Source organism: Canis lupus, chromosome 32 (assembly GCF_011100685.1).
Source record: "Canis lupus familiaris isolate Mischka breed German Shepherd chromosome 32, alternate assembly UU_Cfam_GSD_1.0, whole genome shotgun sequence".
Taxonomy (NCBI): domain Eukaryota; kingdom Metazoa; phylum Chordata; class Mammalia; order Carnivora; family Canidae; genus Canis; species Canis lupus.
In genome coordinates, this window is record NC_049253.1 from 1,537,635 (window position 1) to 1,560,405 (window position 22,771).

At 37.7% G+C, this 22,771-nt stretch overlaps 1 protein-coding gene across 1 annotated transcript in view; it reads left to right on the top strand.

Annotated features, from left to right (window-relative positions):
• The window catches only part of PDE5A (phosphodiesterase 5A), a 129,934-nt gene extending 110,332 nt beyond the window's left edge, over positions 1-19,602 (top strand). The window contains 7 exon segments of the mRNA NM_001003188.1: positions 749-836; positions 3,624-3,724; positions 5,660-5,737; positions 8,441-8,504; positions 14,297-14,371; positions 15,758-15,841; positions 17,854-19,602. Coding sequence (NP_001003188.1) covers positions 749-836; positions 3,624-3,724; positions 5,660-5,737; positions 8,441-8,504; positions 14,297-14,371; positions 15,758-15,841; positions 17,854-17,991 — 628 coding nt within the window. The 3' untranslated portion in view covers positions 17,992-19,602.
• The last annotated feature ends 3,169 nt before the right edge of the window (positions 19,603-22,771 follow it).

Below are 22,771 nucleotides of genomic sequence, written 5' to 3' on the forward strand. Positions count from 1 at the left end.
CAGAGGGCTGTGTGTGTCATGCTTTAGATCTCGATTTGTGACTGCGTGTTCCGTATAATGAACTGAGTGTAATTATCCTTCCCACCCTCTTCACCCAGCCAAATGGTCCCCACTGTTTCCCCCAAGCTCAAATTAAAGAGCTTGCAGGAGACCCCATACTGAAATAACCTGGATCCCACATGGGGCATGTGTCCCAACACAGTTGTCTCCTCCCTCCCTTCAAAGGGGGGCGTGCACCAGCCCTGCCCCTTTTCTGTGCCTTCCAAAATTGAACCTGATAATTCCATCTCAGTCTGCTGTTTTTGGATATGTAGGCACGTGTGAATATGCTGACCTCCAGCCTTATTTCAGTGGAAAGACTAGCACTGAAATTTGTTCCAGGTTTTAAATTGCAGTTTTGAAACTGAAAAATCTCATTGGTACAGGTATTTCAGAGATTTTTTTTTTCATGTCTCAAGAAATTAGTCTTTTGTCCTTCTTCCAATTTACTATTTTATCAGTATTAAAACCAGTGAAGTTGAACTGGCACTGATCACACAGGTATTTGAAAATAGTTTGACTCTCTATTTCCCAGAGATTAACTCACTTTTTTCCCTAGCAAAAGTAGAGAAAATTGTTAGTTTGATTAATTTTGTGCAGTAGCCCGTTTTTTTATTAACCGGTATGAAGAAGACATTAATAACTGACATATTGGGGGGAAATTGGTCATTTTAAACTGTTTTTCTCTCTTCAACAAAATATTTTGCAGAAGTGAACACCCACTTGCTCAACTCTACTGCCATTCAATCATGGAGCATCATCATTTTGACCAGTGCCTGATGATTCTTAATAGTCCAGTAAGTACCTACTTTATGGTTGTGGAATTTTAAAAGGGAGCTTTATAAATTCAGTTTTATTTTTAAATTTTGGATTTATTCCCAGCATCATAAATTCTTGAGCATGCTTTATTCCTTTTTGGGTAAGGAAGGCAAAGCCAAAACATTTGCGATCTTCCTAGCCTCATTTCTCTAGACAACCAAGACTGTCTAAGTGTTGCCTGATAAAGGATATCTGGTTACTCACCTCTGTTTGGTTTTTGCAAACTAGAAACAAGCAAAACTAGTATTTTATGGCTCTCAGTTAATTCTTTTTTTTTTTTTTTTTTTTTTGGTCAAATGAAGTGGTTTATACAGCTCTCAAAGGTTTGCTTTCACAAAACCATGCCTGTTCCTCTTTTTATTGAATCTTCTGACCACTAACAAACTGTTATGTTAAGGAATAAAGCTACTCAACAGTTTGGTGAAATGAGTATTTATCAATGTAAAAAAGCGTATGCTATGCTAATTTATGTTAAGGAAAATAAAATAATGTACACCAAAACATCAACAAAGGTGGTCTTTGTCTAGTTAAATTATTAATACTTTTTATGTTCTTATTTTGATTTGTTCATTATTCACACTGTCTACTAAATGCATGTATTACCTTTATAATAGGAAAAAAGTGAAGACTACAACTTATGTGGAACAAACACAATGCATGGTATATACTCTTAAAGCAATTTTACCTCCATCTTTTTATGTTTACCCAGAGTAGCTAGTTCTTCTCTGAGCCCTAGAAATTTGGGAGTCCCATGAGTTTTCTAGTCTTTTTTTTTTTTTTTTTTTAAATCTCCTTCCTCATTCCTAAACCCCCATGTAGTTTCCTACCCCTCCAGACTTGGGGAGTAGGGAATAGGTAAGAAGAGGGACATGAACATTCTCAACAGACAGGTACTGTGAGGGGTTTCTTACCCTTTGTGCCTGGTAGGTGTTTAAACCAAGTTATTTTCTTGTGGGTAAGTTCATGATCCCTGCCAAGTGCCTTCATTTGTGAGGTTTTTCTACTAGATATTTCTTTAATGTGAATGATCACCTCTGTCTGGTTTATTTATGGCTCCTTCCTCAGCTCCTGAAAATCGGGTTGCTCACTTTCACCTCCTTTCTAAAGCTAAGGTTCTTTATTTTTTTCTTTTTTAAAATTTTATTTATTTATGAGAGACACGCACAGAGAGAGGCAGAGACATAGGCAGAAAGAGAAGCAGGCTCCCTGCAGGGAGCCCAATGCAGGGCTCTATCCCAGGACCCCGGGATCACACCCTGAGCCAAAGGCAGATGCTTAACTGCTGAGCCACCCAGGTGCCCCCTGCTAAGGTTCTTTAGCCCTCTTTGTGGTCCTTGAAAAGGACTGGACTGAAATCAACCCCATGCCTCCAAACCTTGGAGATTGCAAGCCATCCCACAGAGTAGTAACCTTTTCTTTCTTTTTCCACTTGAAATTGTTCTATTTTAAAATAAATATGGGGGATCCCTGGGTGGCGCAGCAGTTTGGCGCCTGCCTTTGGCCCAGGGCGCGATTCTGGAGACCCGGGATCGAATCCCACGTCGGGCTCCCGGTGCATGGAGCCTGCTTCTCCCTCTGCCTGTGTCTTTGCACCGCCTCTCTCTCTCTCTCTCTCTCTCTCTCTCTCTCTCTCTGTGACTATCATAAATAAATACAAAAAAAATTTTTTTTAAAAATCTCTTAAAATAAATATAAGTATCAAGAGTTTTTTTCTAAATAGTTTTCTTTCTGGTCTAGAACCTAAAATGATTTCATACTTAAAAAACAATGTTTATGGTTGTAATCATGGATTCATTAATTAGATATATGCCACAATGTTGGCATCTAGTTATTCTCGAACTAGTGTCTTAGCCCTGGCACACCACACAGAGCAGTGTCCCTGTCTTCAGAACAAATCCTTTGCCTCCAGATCTCATTCCTACACCTCTGGGGTTTTTTATTGGCCCTGAGATTTAGGAAGCACATCTGACTTAATTTGCAGATGTTGTTTTGAATATATGCTGAGTCTCCAAGAGATGCTTTCCGTAGTTCAAGATGAGAGAGCCACTATGCTTTAAATTACAGACAAGAAATTTTTTTTAAATGGTTATATAGCAAAAATTTTTCATTGTTTACAGCTGAATTTACCACCTTTTCAATATTTTTTATAGATGTTTTAACCCATCCTTGCTTTTTATCACCAGTAAACACACCTTTGGCCCACGCCCAGTAACCCATCTGTATTGGCATACTCCTAAAGAATACACACTGTTCTCAGTATTGAATAAATTAAAATTATATAAATTTGCATCCAAAAAAAATGTTACTGGATTTATTACAAAATCCATAGAGAACTGATTTCTTTATAATCATTTTGTTTAAAAGTTTCACTACTCTACTCTTCGTGTCCATTAAGATGGCTTTGATTTTTCAAAGTTTCTCTTGCTGTACACTATAGCAATTAACCTGTCCAAAGGACAAAGATATATAGTAGTTATTAGATTTTAGGTCTGGACAAAGGAGTTTAAGTTTTGGAAAAACATGCATGTGTAGGTAGATGTACCGTTATGAAGCTGTCTTTCTTATCAGACGAGGTGGTAGGGGTGGAAGCATAGAGGGCAAACATCATTTCATGGCATTTATTCCAAGTAAGCAGGTGTCCTCTGTATTCATTAGCTCAGAATACAAGGTGTGTGTTTAAGATAATGTCACTGTAACTTCAGATTTTGTTCTTGTCAGCAGCTTCTCCAAGTGGAGTGCTAATGATGGTTTTCTTTTTTATAAAGGGCAATCAGATTCTCAGTGGCCTCTCCATTGAAGAATATAAGACCACGCTGAAAATAATCAAGCAAGCTATTTTAGCCACAGACCTAGCATTGTACATTAAGTAAGTTTTAAGAAATATTCTGAGATAAATAGGTCTTGGAAGTGTTTGCATTGTTTCAAACTTTTAAAATGCACATTGGAAAATTTTTAGATTATAAAGACAAATGTCCTGGCAAGTCAAATATCTTGTTTTTCAAATGGAGCAGTTTCTTAAAGGAAGCCAGGAAAGCATACTCCTTTGACTTCTTACTTAATGCTAGCAGTTACAGAATACAGAGTTATTTGTGCTGTTTATCTACTGCTATATCTCTGAAGCTAGGTACCAAGTACATAACCATCCTAACGTCATCCCAAGCTAGGTTGTCCAACCTAAAGATTGAGAGCCCGTTCGCTTTGCCTCCTTTTCTTTACTCCCCCAGCTTCTGACCACGTGACAGTCCCTCCATGCTGTCATCTAAGCCTAGGTGGGCAGGAGAAGGAGCTAAGTAAGTGCAAGACAAATAACTCTTGTTTCTTTTTATTTGATTTTGGCAGAAGAATATTAATGTAGAACTTTAATTAGTGAAGCTACTGACTCAAAAAATTAAAGTGTGCATTAGAGTAGTATTTATCATGCATGTATGCATTTGCCTGTAACTAAACTGCTTTTCTAAAATCAAGAGGAGAGTTTGCTGCATTTGGGGAGGCATTAGCTTCCCACACACAAACCAGGTTGTTGCTACATGTATAGGAGTGAGGCAAGTCTGCTGGTGGCACTCATGGGATTTCCCTGAAGCGCAGCCCTCTCTCCCTCTGCACAGAGAGTCACATCCATGGCTTCAACCACTCTTAGGAGAAGTAAAAACAAATAGAATAGACACACAAAAACACATACCAGATATTCACTATTATACATCTAAAAATAACTGCATCTAAAAGTGTCCGCATCGTTGGATTTTGGAGCACTTTAAAGTTAATTAGGATAAAAGAAAAAGCGGCAAACCTTAGTTTATTTAAAATGATTGCAGAATAAAGATTATCAAGTTACTAAGAATTTAAAAATACCTGTAACCACAAAGACTTCCAGCCTTTCCAGGCCACTCAGGTCTCACCTCTGAACCCTTACAAAATGTATTTTTTCATTTTTGGTACTCAGATCACATAGTCAATTTTTTTTTGAGTCAATTTTATTAGATAAGTTTTTCTACATTTGTTTTGTGTCTCCTACTAGATTTTATTTTATATATTTTTAAAGATTTTATTTATTTATTCATGAGAGACACAGAAAGAGGCAGAGACACAGGCAGAGGGAGAAGCAGGCTCCATGCAGGGAGCTTGATGTGGGACTCGATCCCGGCTCTTCAGAATCACTTCCTGGGCTGAAGGCGGCGCTAAACCACTGAGCCACCCGGGCTGCCCATCCGACTAGATTTTGAAAAGGACTCGTGTCTTAATAACTTCCCAAGATTCTTAACAGTGCTGGGCGCATAGGAGGTATTCACTGCACACTGTATGTACACTAGTGAATATTAGTGTACACCCAAAGTCAATTTGCTTCAAAAAGCCTTTACCATTTTATACTGACATAAAATAATTATTATGAACATAAAGTTTTTACCCTATACCATAATATATAAGATAAATGAAATTAAACTGAAGCCATATAAATCTGATTATGCCATACACTTAAAATTTCTTAAGTCATTCTTGGCATCAAATTTTTAACTCCTGTTGTTTCATTTTCTTAAAATCATGTTTAAGAATTGAAATTACTATTATTATTTGTGATTCATAGCTAAAAACTAGATGAAGTTTATTGTTTTACCCAAAGAAAATGAAAGAAGAGAGGAAAGTGAGAGATTTTTAGTTCCTTAAATGATTTCTATATTGGATTTTAAGAGAGGAAAAAACCATTAGAGATCTTTTTCCAAAAAATTTACTCTGTGAGTCTGTCAACCAAAGAAACAAGAGCCTGGGGACTCATCATAACTACCAAATATTTTTCTTTATTTTCAAGGAGACGAGGAGAATTTTTTGAACTTATAAGAAAAAATCAATTCAACTTGGAAGATCCTCATCAAAAAGAGTTGTTTTTGTAAGTAGGTTTACTGTCCTTAAAGCTGAAGTTTTGCTACCCAATTAATTTTACTATTATCAGATTTTACTGCAGTTATTTGTCACAGGGTGATGATCTTGGAGGCTGTCAGAATTCTCTAGTGTTATATAAAGGGCTGAATATGAATATTTATTTGAAAGGAAATGGATTTGCAAATGCAAGTGAATAAATCACTTTGTCCTAGAAGGACCTTTAAAAGGCGGTTGAATATTGATACAAAGCTATAAGGTCCCCTTGCTCATATTCCTGATTCTTTGGAATGGAACAGCTGCAAATAGCACCCCAAAGATTGTGGGAGCAAGAGGATGGTTGTGAAGGGTTTCCCTCTCTTGAGTGATAGTAGCGTAGCACAGTCAGATAGGCAGGATTTCCATTTAACTCCCCTGTACACCTGTCCCTCCCTTCCAGCTGTAGACACCACCCCTTTGCTGTTAGCATTCACTGGTACCTTTGCCTTGGCAAGAATTGGATTGATAACAAAGAACAAGTGGTCAATAATAGAAGAATGACATAGAATTCCAAGGAGTGCTATTACAATTTTAAAGATTGTATTTATTTGAGAGAGAGAGAGAGAGAAAATAAAGATTTTATTTATTTATTTGAGCTGGGGGAAGGGGCAGAGGGGGAAGAAGCAGGCTCCCCACTGAGCAGGGAGCCCAATGTGGGGCTCCATCCTAGCACCTTGGGATCAAGACCTGAGCCAAAAAAAATAAGTAAGTAAATAAATAAAATTAAAAAAAAGACCAGAGCCAAAGGCAGATGCTTAACCTCTTAACCAACTGAGCCACTCAGATGCCCCTGAAATTAGCATTTCTTTAAACGGAATGATACCATTTAGCATGCAAATGAAGATGCAGATTTTAAGGAGACAATACTCAAATGCCCGGCTGTTCTGTAATCTTGCTTAACTTCATAGCCTCAAAATGTTTTTCATCACAGTGCTTAGAAAAGTATAAACTTTTAAGGGGCACCTGGCTGGCTCACTTGGTAGAGCATGACTCCTGATCTCAGGGCTAGGAGTCCGAGCCCCATGTTGGGTGTAGAGATTCCTTAAAAATAAAAGTCTTTTAAAAAACAAAAAAGAAAAAAAAGAAAAGAAAAAGTATAGACCTGCTACTATAGTTAGTGAACAGTTTATCCCAATAACAAAAAAAGAAACGAACTGCAGTTCCAAGTCTGCACAGGTCCCTGCTGCTCCCTCCTACCCGAGGGACCTCGAGTGGAGAAGTGCGGTTGGAGTTGTCAGTGTCCCTGTGTGCACTCATTTTTCAGATCTTTTTTTTTTTTAAGATTTTATTTATTTATTTATTCATGAGAGACACACAGAGAGAGAGAGAGAGAGAGAGAGAGGCAGAGACACAGGCAGAGGGAGAAGCAGGCTCCATGCAGGGAGCCTGATGTGGGACTCAATCCCGGGTCTCCAGGACCACGACTTGGGCCAAAGGCAGGAGCTAAACCACTGAGCCAGGGATCCCCTCATTTTTCAGATCTTAGTGAAGCCTCTGTGGATGCATAGCCTTCTTTGGGGCAAGTGGTTTATACTGGCAAGCACTGAAATCCTTCATGAAAATGGGTTTAAACATGATTAAAAGTATCTTTGTTGCACTCACTTCTCCAGGAGAGGTGGTGGAAGAGCTAGGGTAGCAGCAGAAAACCACTCTTCTTTTTGCCTAACGTAGTTAAGAAGGACGTTTTTGTTTTTTTTTTTTTTTTAGGTTGGGTTTCCCTGCAGGGACAAGGGATACAGTCCTTCACCACAAGTGTTTCTATACTACGGTGATGGCCTTTCCACCTGTTCCTTTAGATAAATTATTACAAACAGACATCTGGGTCCAACATAGGAAAACATTGCACGAAGGACAGAACCATTTTCATACAATTATGCTGTTGAGCTCTAGAGCACCTTGTCATTGACTCTACAGCCCAGCATGGTTTCCACTTCTCTCAACAGAAAGATGAAACAGCACTATCCTCTCATTTCCCTCTTGAAGGGAAATGGCAGAACTGTTTGGAAGCCAGAGCTTCTCACATGTGCTGAGGTCAGCATTAGGATGACCCCACCATTAAAGACAAACCATAAGAGACTCCTAACTCTGGGAAACAAAGGGTTACCAAAGGGGAGGTGGGTGGGGGCATGGGGTAACTGGGTGACAGACACTAAGGAGGGCACTTGATGGGATGAGCACTGGGTGTTATTCTATGTTGGTAAATTGAATTCAAATAAAACATTAAAAAAAAAGGATGACCCACCATAATTCTTGCTCCCCTAGGACTTTTATCAGTAGGATATCTGATGTTATCCTTCAGTGGCTAATTATTAGTAGTCAGTGTGTTTTCATCTTACTTCACTGAGAATGGACTACCAAGGTGAAAAAAAATAGTAACAGGAGGCAAGTTTTTGCCCAGAGGTTAATAATTTCTCTCCTTGTGCCAATCTGGAGCTAAATGAGGCAATTTTAGGGCAATTCCAGTTCAATGGGCAACCAAAAGAGTTGACATTCTGCTATCACTGAGTCAGCCACACTTCCATATAAATTGTTTCTGTTTCTTTAGTCTTTATAAACTGACATCTTCAGAGTTTAGGAGGCTTTAATTTAACCTTTTTACCTGTAACTATTTACTGAGAATATATATTTGCATAAAAAGTTAATCATAGCATTGGGCTTCTTTTTGCCTTAACAGAGCGATGCTGATGACAGCTTGTGACCTGTCTGCCATTACAAAACCGTGGCCTATTCAACAACGGGTATGTTGCTTGGTGACAGTAAAAGTAGGGATTAAAAGGTCAAAGTAAGGGATCCCTGGGTGGCGCAGCAGTTTAGCAGGCGCCTTTGGCTCAGGGCGCGATCCTGGAGACCCGGGATTGAGTCCCACATCAGGCTCCCTGCATGGAGCCTGCTTCTCCCTCTGCCTATGTCTCTGCCTCTCTCTCTCTCTCTCTGTATGTGTGACTATCATAAATAAATAAAAATTTTTAAAAAAAAGCCAAAGTAAGAAAAGTCTGTTTTCCTAAAAGTGGCTTCTAAAGTATTTGTGGAATTTTTTTTATCTGATCTTTAAGTAGCATTAAAAGCAGATAATTGGACATAAACAGGTTTTCTTTTTTAGAAGATTCCTTAACATTTACTAATATAAGCTATATTAAGAAAGAGAACATCTATATTAACACAGCAAAAACCTAGCTGTTGATAGTCTTTTAATCCCAGTACTACTTCTGCCTCACTTAGGAATCTTTTTAGCACATTTTTTTAATAACCCTGAAAAATAGGAGAAGCAAATTATTTTTCTTCTTCTTTATAGTTAGCCTAGCCAGCTATACCTCAGCTCCAAGTAGGCATTAACGAGTAGAACTTAAGCATTTCTTGGGGCTCATAAATATAGGAAATGTTGATATAAGGTATCAGGAGGGATGTGATCAGGGCCTATGGCTAGGAGGCTAGACATATATCTTTCTCTCTAAATAAGTAACTGTCCTAACATTTTGCAGAGGCAGTAAAGGGCCTCGGCTCACAAAAGGGATAGCTGTACATACAGTGATGTGTATATTGTGTTTTGGTTTTTGAAACTGTGCTGTTAATCCTAAATGCACTACCCAAGACTGTTGACAGCCCGCTGCTGGTCAGGGCTCTGTGGTGCATAGTCATGGAGCCCAGTGACAGGTTCATCTCACATGCTGAGAAAACGAGATCAGAAATGTACCCTCCAGGAAGCCCGAGTGGCTCAGCGGTCTAGTGCCACCTTCAGTCCAGGGCATGATCCTGGAGTCCCAGGATCGAGTCCCACGTCAGGCTCCCTGCATGGAGCCTGCTTCTCCTTCTGCCTGTGTCTCTGCCTCTCTCTCTCTCTCTCTCTCTGTGTGTGTGTCTCTCATGAGTAAATAAATAAAATCTTTTAAAAAAAAGTTTTAAAAATGAAATGTCCCCTTTACGTGCCAAAGCTGACACTCTGTAAGCACTCAGGAAAGGTAGTCTTTACAGACTGTCCTGCTCCATAATAATTGGGACTATATGTCCATTTCCAAATAGGGAAGAAAATGGAGGAGAGAATAATTTGTTTTTTCATTTATCCTTTCTTCTTAATCAAATCCCCAAAAAAGAGCAGTGAAGTTGGGGTCCAGACATGAAAAACAATATTATAAAGCCTCTATAACTAAAATAGTTTGTTATTGGGGACAGGCTAGCGGAACACAATAGAGCATTGAGAATTGCATAGAACATTTAGTATATAATAAAGATAGCATTTCAAATAACTGGGGGAAAAGAGAGACTTTTTTACTAAATAATCTTAGGGTGACTTTCCCATCTTCCATAACCAGATGGCAAGACAAAATTGGATGTACTTTGCATACTTAAATTCCAAATGGAGCATAGAGATCAATGTGAGAATTAAACCATAGAAGTACTAAATAAAAACATCTGTGGATTCTTCTATAACTTAGGAGTGAGAAAACTTTCCTAGCTATGGCTCAACATGCAGAATCAATGGCAAAAGACACTATAAGCAAAGTAAAAGTCCATGAGAAAATGGTAAAAATATTTGCAGCTTATATTTGATAGATAGTTAATACCCCTAATATTAAAAAACTTGTAAAAATAGAGAAGAAAAAATGACAGCAACACTAAAGAAAAATAAGCCAAAAATTTGAACTAAAAGTTGTTGGAATGTGAATGGGCCTTACTCATCTGCCAAGGTTCTCAGAACCGTATTCATAAGAAAAAAGGCAAATAAAACTACACTGACACAAAAAAGCTTGTATAGAATCTCATAACAGCTTTATTCCTAATAGATTATCTGTGGCAGACATGTTCAAGACCTCCAGCGGATGCCTGAAACCACAGATAGGACTGAGCCATTATATATACTATGTTTTTTCATTATATACGTAACTATGATAAAGTTTAATTTATAAATTAGGCACAGTAAGAGATGAACAATAATAATAAAATACAACAATTATAACAATATACTGCAATAGAAGTTATGTGAATGTGGGGTGTCTCTCTCTCTCATTATATTGCACCCTCTCTCCTCGTGACGATGGGAGACAATAAAGTTGAGAGGTAGCAAGGTGGAGGATACAGGTGTTGTGATGTAGTGTTCGTTAGGCTACTGTTGACTTTCTGAACATCTATCAGATGGAGGATCATCTGCTTCTGGACCGTGATTAACCTCTGGTAACCGGAACCATGGAAAGCAAAACTGTGGATGAGGAGTGGCTACTGTAATTAGAACTAGAAACAGGGATCCCTGGGTGGCGCAGCGGTTTAGCGCCTGCCTCTGGCCCAGGGCGTGATCCTGGGGACCCGGGATCGAATCCCACATCGGGCTCCCGGTGCATGGAGCCTGCTTCTCCCTATGCCTGTGTCTTTGCCTCTCTCTCTCTTTCTGTGTGACTATCATAAATAAATAAAATTAAAAAAAAAAAATGAACTAGAAACAACTCAAACATCTACCAGCAGGATAGCTAAACATACTGCAGTATATTCCTTATACAGTGGAGTCCTGCTCAACAATAAAAAGAAACTCGCCGTTGATATGCAACAACACGGATTCTCATAAACACTCTACAGAGCAAAAGAATATATCCTGTGATTTCATTTATATAGAGTTCTAGACCAGGCAAAACTAATCTGTGGTGAAAGAAATGAAATAGTGATTGTGAGGGAAGGAAGGAAGGAAGGAAGGAAGGAAGGAAGGAAGGAAGGAAGGAAGGAAGGAAGGAAGGAAGGAAGGAAGGAAGGAGCAGGAATTGACTGAGAAGGGTCCTAAGGGTGGTAGAAGCATTCTCTGTCTTGGATGGGGTATTTGTCACATGGTTATATGCATTTGTCAAGACACTGAACTCATGTTCTGTGCAACTCACAGTATGTAAATTCTACTTCATTAAAAGAAAAACAATATTGAGGGACCCTGGGTGGCTCAGCAGTTGATCCTGGAGTCCCACATCGCTGTATGGAGCTTGCTTCTCCCCCTGCCTCTTTCTCTGCCTCTCTCTCTCTGTGTCTCTCATGAATATATAAATAAAATCTTTTATTTTTTTAAAGGATTTTATTTATATATTCATGAGAGACACAGAGAGAGAGAGAGAGAGAGAGACAGAGGCAGAGACACAGGCAGAGGGAGAAGCAGACTCCATGCAGGGAGCCCGACGTGGGACTCAATCCCGGGTCTCCAGGATCAGGCCCTGGGCTGAAGGCGGCGCTAAACCGCTGCGCCACTGGGGCTGCCCCAATAAAATCTTTTAAAACACACCCACACACACACACACACAGAAAAACAACATTGAGATACCATTTCTTACTGTCCAGTTGGCAAAATCCAAAGGTTTTATGATCTACTCTGTTGGGGAAGTTGAGGGAAAACAAGGAATGCAAAATACTGTAACTCTTGGGAAGTTTATAAATACACATATTCATTTACCATTACTTCTAGGCATCTTATCCCAAAGATATAGTGGAAAAAATATAAAAAGACCTTTATACAAGGCTGTTCACTTTTGTACTATTGGTAAGGACAAAGACTGGAAGTAACCCAAATATTCATCAGTAGGGGACTGATTAAGTAATTTATAGTACATTTACAGAATGAGTTCTATGTACTAGTGTAGATTTAACTTTGGAACCACATAAATCGTTTTCAAAATTATAAAGTTGAGGGCAGCCCCAGTGGCCCAGCGGTTTAGCGCCACCTTCAGCCTGGGGTGTGATCCTGGAGACCCAGGATCGAGTCCCACATGGGGCTCCCTGCATGGAGCCTGCTTCTCCCTCTGCCTGTGTCTCTGCCTCTGTGTGTGTGTGTGTGTGTGTGTGTGTGTGTGTGTGTCTGTCATGAATAAATAAAATCTTAAAAAAAATAAAATTGTAAAGTTGAATTCTAAGTAGCCCTAAGCCTTGAAAATAAAATGAGACAAACCTGATTTGTGGTTGCAAAACCACACTAAAAGGAACTATTTCATTCCACGTGACATTAAAACAGTAATTTGATCATGTATCTACAGTGGAATGTACCCTAAAAACAAAAAGGAATTACCAAAAAAAAGCCTTTAAAGCTGTTTTCAGTAATCTTAGTGTTAGTGGTAATTTTGTACAGATATTCAATCACTGTTGTAGATTATATGGAATAAAAGCAAATAAAAGATTGTATTGGTATTGTTGACAGCCAGGATCGTCAGTTTATGTAGAAAGATAAAGGTGAATAAGGTTGGGTGGAAATGTTGTAGTCCTGAACTTGAATTGAAATGTTATTTGAACTTCTGTTGTATATCCTGGCTCTGTCCTCTGAATAATGACTTAACCTGGTAGTAATGATTGAGCTCATATTGGGGTTTCTAAGTACCTCAGTTTAAATGAACAAGGGCTCCAACAAAGAAATAGCTGATAGCAGCTGTAAAGCAGGAAATGTACAAAATGAGCCTGGAACATCTTATTATATCAGAAAGCAGAGAAGCTATCAAAGACTCATAGGGTTTTGACAAAAGACAGAGAAGCCACCTTATTAAGCTCACTGGTCAAAATGGACAATCTCAGTATCACTAAGGTTTGAAATACATTAAATATATTTAAATTTAAAAGTTCAAAACAATAGTAAAAATAAAATGAAACCTTCCCTAGTTATCCTTGATAAGTTGCTTAGGAACCCAAAGTTATTTTTTTCAAATGGTAATTAAAGTAGAAAAATCCAACATTTCTCCTTCTTTTCCTTATATGAATTGTGCTTTAGGGTAACTAAATAATTGATGGTGGGAACTTTCTTTTTATTGTATTTATTGTATTTCAATATTTCAACTATTCCTTTTTATAAAGGAATGATCACTTTGAATATCAGCTTTTTGTAGCCCCTGAATTAGCAGATCTAGACAAAGATCACTCATGGTCTCTAATAGCACAAAAAGAGAGGCAGCCAGGCGTTATATAGCTCTTGATGGAAGTACACAGCACTGCCTATGAAGTAGTCCAAGAAAAGAATTTATCTAATCCAGCCTCTAGATTTTATTAGTGTGTGGAAATCCAGGGCACAGAGGAACATCAAATGACATCATGGGGAAGCAATTGCCAAAATCCAGATAGTGGGGAACTTCAGGATACACAACTCAGTTTATTTAACAACAACAACAAAAATTACAGGGAAAGATTTTGAAAAGAGGAGGAACATGTAGATTAAAATAAACTTAAAAGGCATATCTGTCAGGTGCCATATATGCACCTATATCGGCACCGTGGTATAACAGGTGCTTAACCAATATCTCATTGATGATGCGTACAGATGGGCACACACTGCCTCTTCCCCATTGATTGCTGAAGTTGAAATAACCTGTTGCTTTTTTCTGCCTAATTACAAGTTACAAGCTCTAGCCTTTGTGATGAGGCACATATTTAAAAGCAAACAAAATATAATTTCTAGTACTCATTATTGCTTTATTATCATTTTACTGACGTGGTTGAAAGCTAGCTTTGATAGACTTTATTATCTTTATTCAAAGTCTCTATTTGACAGTTACACGCTTTTAATTGCCAAAACTCATTCGGTTATTTATTTCAGATAGCAGAACTTGTAGCAACTGAATTTTTTGACCAAGGAGACAGAGAGAGAAAAGAACTCAACATAGAGCCTGCTGTAAGTATGAGACCTTGGTGGTAGGAATTATACAGATAGACTTGCTTAGTGTAGACTTCTTATATTTTCTATGGGATCTTTACTGAGGAACACAATTTCTTTCAGTTTAGTTTTTAAAACATTTTTTCTTATGAAAAGAATTATACATGTTCATTACAGAAAACATAAGCAAATAAGAGAAAAAGATTCTTTACATCATAATGTACCTACTTTTTTATAATTTGTTTTTTCTATTTAAATATCATAAGCTAATTCCCATTCTAACAGATGTCCATGTGTGTATTATTTATAATGATCACATGAAGTAGATGGAGTCATAGTTCCCCTGCTTCCTCTGTTGTAATGTCTGCAGTGTTCACTATGACCAATAGCACTTTGATAAACTTCTCTGTTGCTAATGTTTCTGTGCCAGTTTTCATCATCTTGTTAGGATAAATTCCCAGAATTGCTATGTTAAAGGGCACAGATTTTTTTAAGGTCTTTGATACACAGAGTATGGATCTCACAGACAAAAAAAAAAAAAAAAAAAAAAAAAGCCATTTCTGGCTTTTAGAATGAGTTTTTCCTGAAAATGAAGCCTTGAGTCTTTTTTTCAATTCAAATGGACATTTATTGAACCCATATTAATGGGTACATGGTTATGACCCCCCTCTGTGTACAGCTCCATCCACTCTGCTCTTTAGCCTCAGCTGGGCACATCCTGTGTCTTTCACAATTACTCAGTGTCCTCTAATGTAATGGTAGGCTCATTCAGAAGCTCAGAATCTTTTTAGAAAGTGGTGGGTAGCAGAGTGATGATAACAGCTAATGGGAAATCTGCTTCATTTTAAACAAGTACTGAGACAGACTCATTTCTTCCCATGGCAGTGCTGGGCTCATCTGGTGCTCCAGCCATGACCTCCTGGGAATAAACAGAGGGACATCTGCATAATCGTCACTCAGAAAGCTCTCTGCATGAATTGAATTGCAATCAGCTGTGGCCTCGGTGGCTTCTTCCACAAAACTGAGGGTGTTTGATTTTACATCAATAAATAGACAATTCAGAGCTGTTCTCCAGATATATGTCAGTGGTCAGCTCTGGGTCAGTGGCTGACTCTAGTAAGAGATCAATTCCAAGGTAGTGTGGGAAAAGTCAGCCAGGATGAACAAGGCAGTAAGGATCAGGGTCTTCCAGAGCACAGGGCTGGCAGGGAGTGTAGGAAACTTCCCCACAAAGGAAGGAGACAGATAGGCAAGTACCTGGCCTTTCTCACCCTGCCCATGATGCATGTTTTTGGAGCCAACTTGCATTGTGTTCTTTAAGTAAATGCAGATCTGTGTGTGTATGTGTGTTTCTGTGTTTGTGTGTGTATGTGTGTGTATGTGTTTCTGTGTTTGTGTTTTCAGGATCTAATGAACAGGGAGAAGAAAAACAAAATCCCAAGTATGCAAGTTGGGTTCATAGATGCCATCTGCTTGCAACTATATGAGGTATTTATATGAAAACACGAGACTTGCTAAACTTAGACTGTGTTATGAATTAAAACCTCAAGTAAATTGAAGCAATTGACACTAGGCTTTTCTTTCTTTTCTTTTCTTTTCTTTTCTTTTCTTTTCTTTTCTTTTCTTTTCTTTTCTTTTCTTTTCTTTTCTTTTCTTTTCCCTTCCTGATGATCACACTGTTTGCATTGAATAAAGAACACATTTTATATTTGATTTTTCTCAAAAACTTTAATTCATCAATGTAGAACTATCTGTTGAGTGCGTACTTTGTGCTAGACTCTAGCAAACTGATGTAGGAATACTAAAAAGAATTAACTACGTTACCTTAAGGAGGGATACTGTGCATACTCTATGTTAGCATCTTTTTTTCAGTTTAGGACTAAATAAAGAAAAAAAATCATTCTTTTTCTCATTGTATAATGTAGCTTTATTTTTTTAAAGAGTTATTTATTTATTTATTTATTTATTTATTTATTTGAGAGAGAGAGAGAGAGGCAGAGACACAGGCAGGGGAGAAGCAGGCTCCATGCAGGGAGCCCGACGTGGGACTCGATCCTGGGTCTTTAGGATCATGCCCTGGGCTGAAGGCGGCGTTAAACCGCTGAGCCATCCAGGGATCCTGTATAGTGTAGCTTTAATATCGTTAAAATTTTTATAATGATGTAAAGGAGGTAGCTGGAAGAATAGTACAGGTTCCCATTTGCTGGCTTGGGATTTTTATTTTTTAGGTAGAGATAGTCTTCCTAAAACATCCAGTTTGCTAGTTTAGATGCTTAAGCCCAAAGTACAGAAAGTAGACACTATCCTTATTTTTAAAGGTTAAATAGGAAACTATCTTAAGTTTTAACTGTTTGGGAAAACAGCATTTATCATAGGGTTATAGAATGTCAAGACTCAAAGAAACCCTAGAATCTTCTAATCCAGACATTTCACAATTCATAACTGTTTTATCCTACATTTTGTATCTGTGTAAGGATTTACTTCATTTGAATCTACTGTTAAATTCTATGTAATATTGTTACGTACCTTTACTATTATTTATTACAGAAATAATATTCTTGCAGAAAATCACGGAATTATAATTTCACTATGCAGATAACTACTATTAATATATTAGTGTATATGTTTTATGAAATTTTCATTTTTTTCACTTAACAAATTTGCTTTTTGTAATTCATAATATATCATAATGTGTATTCTTCCATACCATATGTGTTTCTATGATATTTTTAAAGGCTGCAAATTAGAGACACCTGGGTGGCTCAGTGTGCCTTTGGCCCAAGACATGATCCCAGGATCCAATATCTAGTCCCACATTGTGCTCCTTGCAGGGAGCTTGCTTCTCCCTCTGCCTATGTCTCTGCCTTTCTCTCCGTGTCTCTCATGAATAAATAAAATCTTTAAAAAAAAAAGTAAAGGCTGCAAAATAGTGAACTAATATATCCAACCCTGTCGTTGGGTATTTAAAGTTATTTTCAGAGTTTCTCTATTCCTGCAGTGAACTTTTTTATATCTAAATATGTATTGCAGTATAATTAGTAAATAATAATACCATGCAGAATTATAAAGTAATCTTTATTATAATCTTGGATACAGATCTGTTTAAGTACATTGTATAGAACTATTTTATAGAAAAAAATGAAAACTAAACAGTGCCCAGTACACTCACACTTAGGGAGAGCCATCTGTACTACAAAAAAAGCAAAATGTATTGTTTCCCTGCAGAGCAGATTCCATACAGATCTGTCTCAAGCATAACTGAGTAATATTATGTTGGAATATATGTGTATGCTCTATCCCAGCACATGCCACTTGTCAGTATAGATGAGGAGAGATCAGTCATAAATGAGCTGCCTGTTTGTTCACACAGCTTGTGGAAACCCCAACAGTGGGCCTGCTCATGAAATGAGTGTAAGATGTGGCTCTTTGCTAATAGGCCTGGGGAGAGGGCTTATTTCCTGGATGCCTTCTAGTTGTTTGCTTTCTTTTTTCTTCTTTAGGCTCTGACCCACGTATCAGAGGACTGCTTCCCTTTGCTGGATGGCTGCAGAAAGAACAGGCAAAAATGGCAGGCCCTAGCAGAACAGCAGGAGAAAACGCTGATTAATGGGGAAAGCAGCCAGGCCAAGCGGAACTGAGTGGCCTATTTACGTGGAGTTGAAGTTTACAGATGGTGTATCTGCAGGATGTCTAATTTTGCTATACACTGTACAGATTTAGTATATACTTTGCCACTGCTGTATTTTTATTTTTGCACAACTTTTAAGAGCACAGCATGAAACGTTTTTAGGGGACTATTACATATTTTCTGTATATTTGTTTTATGCCACTGATCTGAGATTATTGGCACCACCCACTCTTAGCACACAGATGAGAGCTCTGTGATACTTTGTGTACTGCAAAGTGCAAGTTAAGTTCTTGCACTGAGGTAGGTTTTTGTTGTTTTGTTTTTTGGGTTTTGGGGGTTTGCTTTTTTGTTTTTTGCTTGGGGATTTTAAATAATTGGTTTTGTGTTTTCTGAATTACCAATCTTCTAAAGAATGTTTGGAATCTTTTCATTCTCAAAAATAGTCTAGGAGCAAATTGAATGTATTCTGTGACATTTAAAACCATCATAGTTAGAGAAAAGTGCTGGCTTAGTGGATTTTACAGGGAAAGGATAGTATTTGTCAACAGTTGTATTACCTTAACAAAAAAAAGTCAAAACTCTGCAACAATTGGAAAGTACTCTAAGGCAGTACTGTAAAGAAAAGGTATTGTTTAATCAATTTGCTGTTTTTGTTTGAGAGCAGGAAGGGGAGAACTCTTTCATTTCAGTACTTACATCTATCCAGAGACTAACCGTAAGTCATTTCAGTATACACTGCCTGATGGAAAGCAGGGGAAGCCTTAGAAGACAATGATTTCATGGACTTCATGGTCCCTGGCTTTATGAGGGAGGGATGGGGGTGTGATCCGGAAATGGAATGGCTGTATCTGTCTCAGTGAAGAGAAATATTCTGTTGGAAGCCTCTCTGAGAGTCCGTGTTTTGAATATTGAACTTCCTTTTTAAAATAACTTCCTTATCCTTTTTCTTACAAGCCATAGTTTATGAGTGAACAGTTTAGGTCTCAACAGAAAACTGAGGAAAATATGATAATTGGAGCATTGACTTGAGGTGAGATACGACTGCAGATAAAAGGTAAAATGAATCATCATTTTTCTTTGTCAGAGCAAGTATAGAGAATAGTTTTAACTGTATAAACAGCAAAGGACTATCCTGCTATTGGGGTCAAAAATTAAAGTGAGAGAGCAGGAAGGTAAGAAGGCTTAGCCCTGAATTAAACGTAAGAGTACTGAGTTTGCAATTGAGAAACTGCCCTTTTTTCAGTTCATAGGACTGGTCAGCTCAGTATCACGGAAGTTTGGGTGTGTATACTAAATGCTTACCCTGAGCCATATAGTTGTTGATACTTACTTCTCATAGATTTTAATTTTAGCACATATAGAAAATGCTAACATTGTCTTAGATTTGAGCCTGTTTGAGTGGATTCCCATTGATCGTGTGTACCCTAAATACCAATTTATTCATTATTGGAGAAGTAGATAGTGAATCTAGCAACTGGTTCAGGAAAGGAAAATCTATTCCAAATATATGCTAATGTTTGGACTCAGGGAAAGTAGGAAGAGAGCTGTTTGTGTGATTTGTTAACCACCCATGCCAAAAAAAATGTTTCTGAGTTTCAGTCACTAAATTGGGTGGAGAATTTCTTGGGGACATGGTGCAGCACCCTCAAAGAACTTTTACCAAACATATTTTTCCCATCCATATTGGTGTTTTTTTCTAAACTGCCTAAAATTCAACATATCCATCAAGTTTTTTAAAATTCTGAGTGTGTATCTTAAATAATGTGACTTTATTCTTACTATTCAGGTAAAGAAAAAAAAAGCAAAATAAATTGTATTGCCATTACTTTATTACTGGTAAAGGCTAGTCTAGGAAGTTACCAACTGTTTGTTGCTATATGTGTAATTGTCGTAATACTTGTGTTTTCAGGATGTTATTCAATTTTTATTTGATGTCATATAGGTGAGATCTACAAAGTTGCCTCTTGGTGGCACTGGTGTGTAAGTTACACAGGCTGTCACTAAAATAGCATATACTGGTATACAACTATGCATGCATACATAATTCCTTAGTGTAGAAAAATTGTTGAAAGAAGAGCAGTCCTTAGTAACCTTTTTATCATACGCATTGTGATTTAGCAGTTATGCTAAAATCTGTAATCATATACTTAATAGTTTGTTTAGACCCATCTAATATGTCACTGAGATATATGGAGGTTTTGTATGTGTGTCATTTTCACAAGCGAGAAGATGTACATAGATTGGAATTGTTTGGTTTAACTTTACATAGTGGTTTATTTTACTTTACTAATTTAGCAATTAAAAGAAGTTGGTTAGTGCTGTGTCTGCTCTATTGTTAGAAGTTTTAGTTTTTACAGAAAAAGAGTACTTCTTTAGGACCAGTTAGTTGGTTCAAATAATTTTTAATTTTTAGGAAAATAATTCCATATCTAGATTATCTCGTACATGGGCACAAATGAGAGCTTTTGCTCTTATGTGAATATTTTTTTCCAGTATCTTCCCAAGTTGGAAAAAATATATTTATAGTCCTCCCTTCCCCACTCTGTATTTATATTACCCATAGCTAGTAAGAAGTTATTCTTTTTCTAGATTAAAGTTGTCATGGGTATAGCTGAATGACATACCATTTCAATTTCAATTTTCAGCCCAAAAAGTGCCCACTATTTTACTGAGTTGTTAAAAGATGTCTGTAAAGTTGCCCGGCCTTATATTTTTCACAGGATTGGCCCTTGTCAGTTGCAGTCCTGTGTAAACTTGTGTAAGTCACTTAACCTCTGTGTGCCTGAACAAGTGCTATTAAAGGAGTTAATGTGTGGGCAAAGCCTTTGTCTTCAAGGATGTCACAGAAGGCAGCCACTGTGTAAGCCCTAATGGGCCCTGGAGACCACTGTCACATGTGGGATATTGGGCTATAGAGCATGGTATCTAATCCCACATGTCACTTCCTATGTTTCAAAGACTGAAAGAAAAAAAAAGACAGTTACATTTATTTGGTTTCTCATGCAGATCACTAGTGAGTGTGAGATTTTGAATAACTTGCCTTCAAGGTGCAAACTCTGGAAAGTGATGTTGTCACCACTGATTTCTTAGTTGAGAATAGTTTCCTTAGATAGGAGTACTGAGATAAAGTGTATGGAAATATTGGGTTCTGGGAGGAACTGGTCACAGATATAGTAGTCTTTCCTAGCGGTAAAGTGCCTTTATTTTTAACATAGAGCACAAATGTTAGACGTACTCCAATTGGATTTTTGATTTTTCTGTGTTTTTCACCAGATTTTACTCAATGCTTTATAGATCATCACAAGCAGTGCTGTTCTGTTTACAAGAGTGATTTTAAGATGAGAGGAGGAAAAGGTGTATTTGCTGTCCTCTCCTGTGAACAACTGTAGTTGAAATAAAGTGGTAAAATTTAATTAGTTAGTATCAGACATGTGACAGTCCACCCTTTATGGAGTCCTTGTGACATGTCAGGCACTGTGCTCAGCCCGAGACAGAGCTGTGACCTCAAGGAACCCAGTCTGCAAAAAGTGCTGAGTAAGAGGCTTACCAACTTCTGATCTTACAAATTGAACAAGAAAATATAGGGTACATGATATCACTTTCATTTTCATCTACAACATATGTATTATACAGTTTTCCAAGGACCTTCTACCTACCACCACCCCCAAGGACCTTCTTTACTGGAACTTACTAGAATCCGCCAGTGAATAGCCTGTTTTCTTACAAATATGAATCATTTAACCTGTTGATAGCTTAAAGAACACCTTACGTAAGGAGTCATGTATTCTACGCTATAGAGTTTTTTCCCATAGGTTAGCCAGGTAGATATTACTAAGAGTTCTTTTAGATTGCTAAATTGTGCACAGTTTTGGACACCTTCTGCTCCACTACACGGAGCAAGGAAGAAAGTATTAAAGCTCACTTCACCCTTCCGTATGTTTCTCAAAAGCCTGTGTAAACATGTCTTAAAAAATGTCGTTGAAAGCAGTGTAAATAGTTGAAAATATAAATTTCTATTACAGTTTTAGAAAACCTTATGAATCATCACTAGTCACTGTTAATATCTATTTGTATTCTTATACCTTTTTCAATATATTTGAACAAATATATAGTTTCTGGCACTATTTTTGTACTAGGATAAAGGAGTTGCTGTGTATATTATGTTTAGCTTTTAAGTCATTTTAAATAATTGTGAATGTTGATTTCTTGTCGTTCCTCTCCTCCACTATGAGAACCATTTCAGATGACTCTTCTATTAAAAAATCACTTTAAAGGAACACATTCCCACCTATGATCCCCATAAAATCAAGAGATGGTCAGGGTGGTCTGTTGTGCAAACTCTTCACCTGTCAGTTGTTTACTCATTTTGCTATGCTTTGTAAAAATAAAAGGAAGAATGAACAAGTCGGTGTGAGTATTGTGTGGTTATTAGGAGAATTTTATTTAGGCAGAGAGAATGGCCCAATGGTTTAAGAGACTAGGCAAGCTAGCCTGTGGCCATATTGGCTGGAAAAGTGTGGTTTTATTAGATGCTTTCCTTTAGCCAAGACTCCTCTCAGTAATAGTCTTCTTTATATTAACATCCTTTGCTACCAATCTAAGGGCAACATTTTCCATGCCTTCTTCACTTGGATTTCCTAACAGCTCTGTGGAGGGTGATTATTTCTGGCCTCCTGTTGCATGAGGAGTTAAGGCTTAGGAGTTCTATTCTTGCCGAATGGTATAAGCTGGATTTGAGCCTAGACCTGTCTAGTTTCAAGGCAGGTATATATATTCCTCTTAGTTCTCTT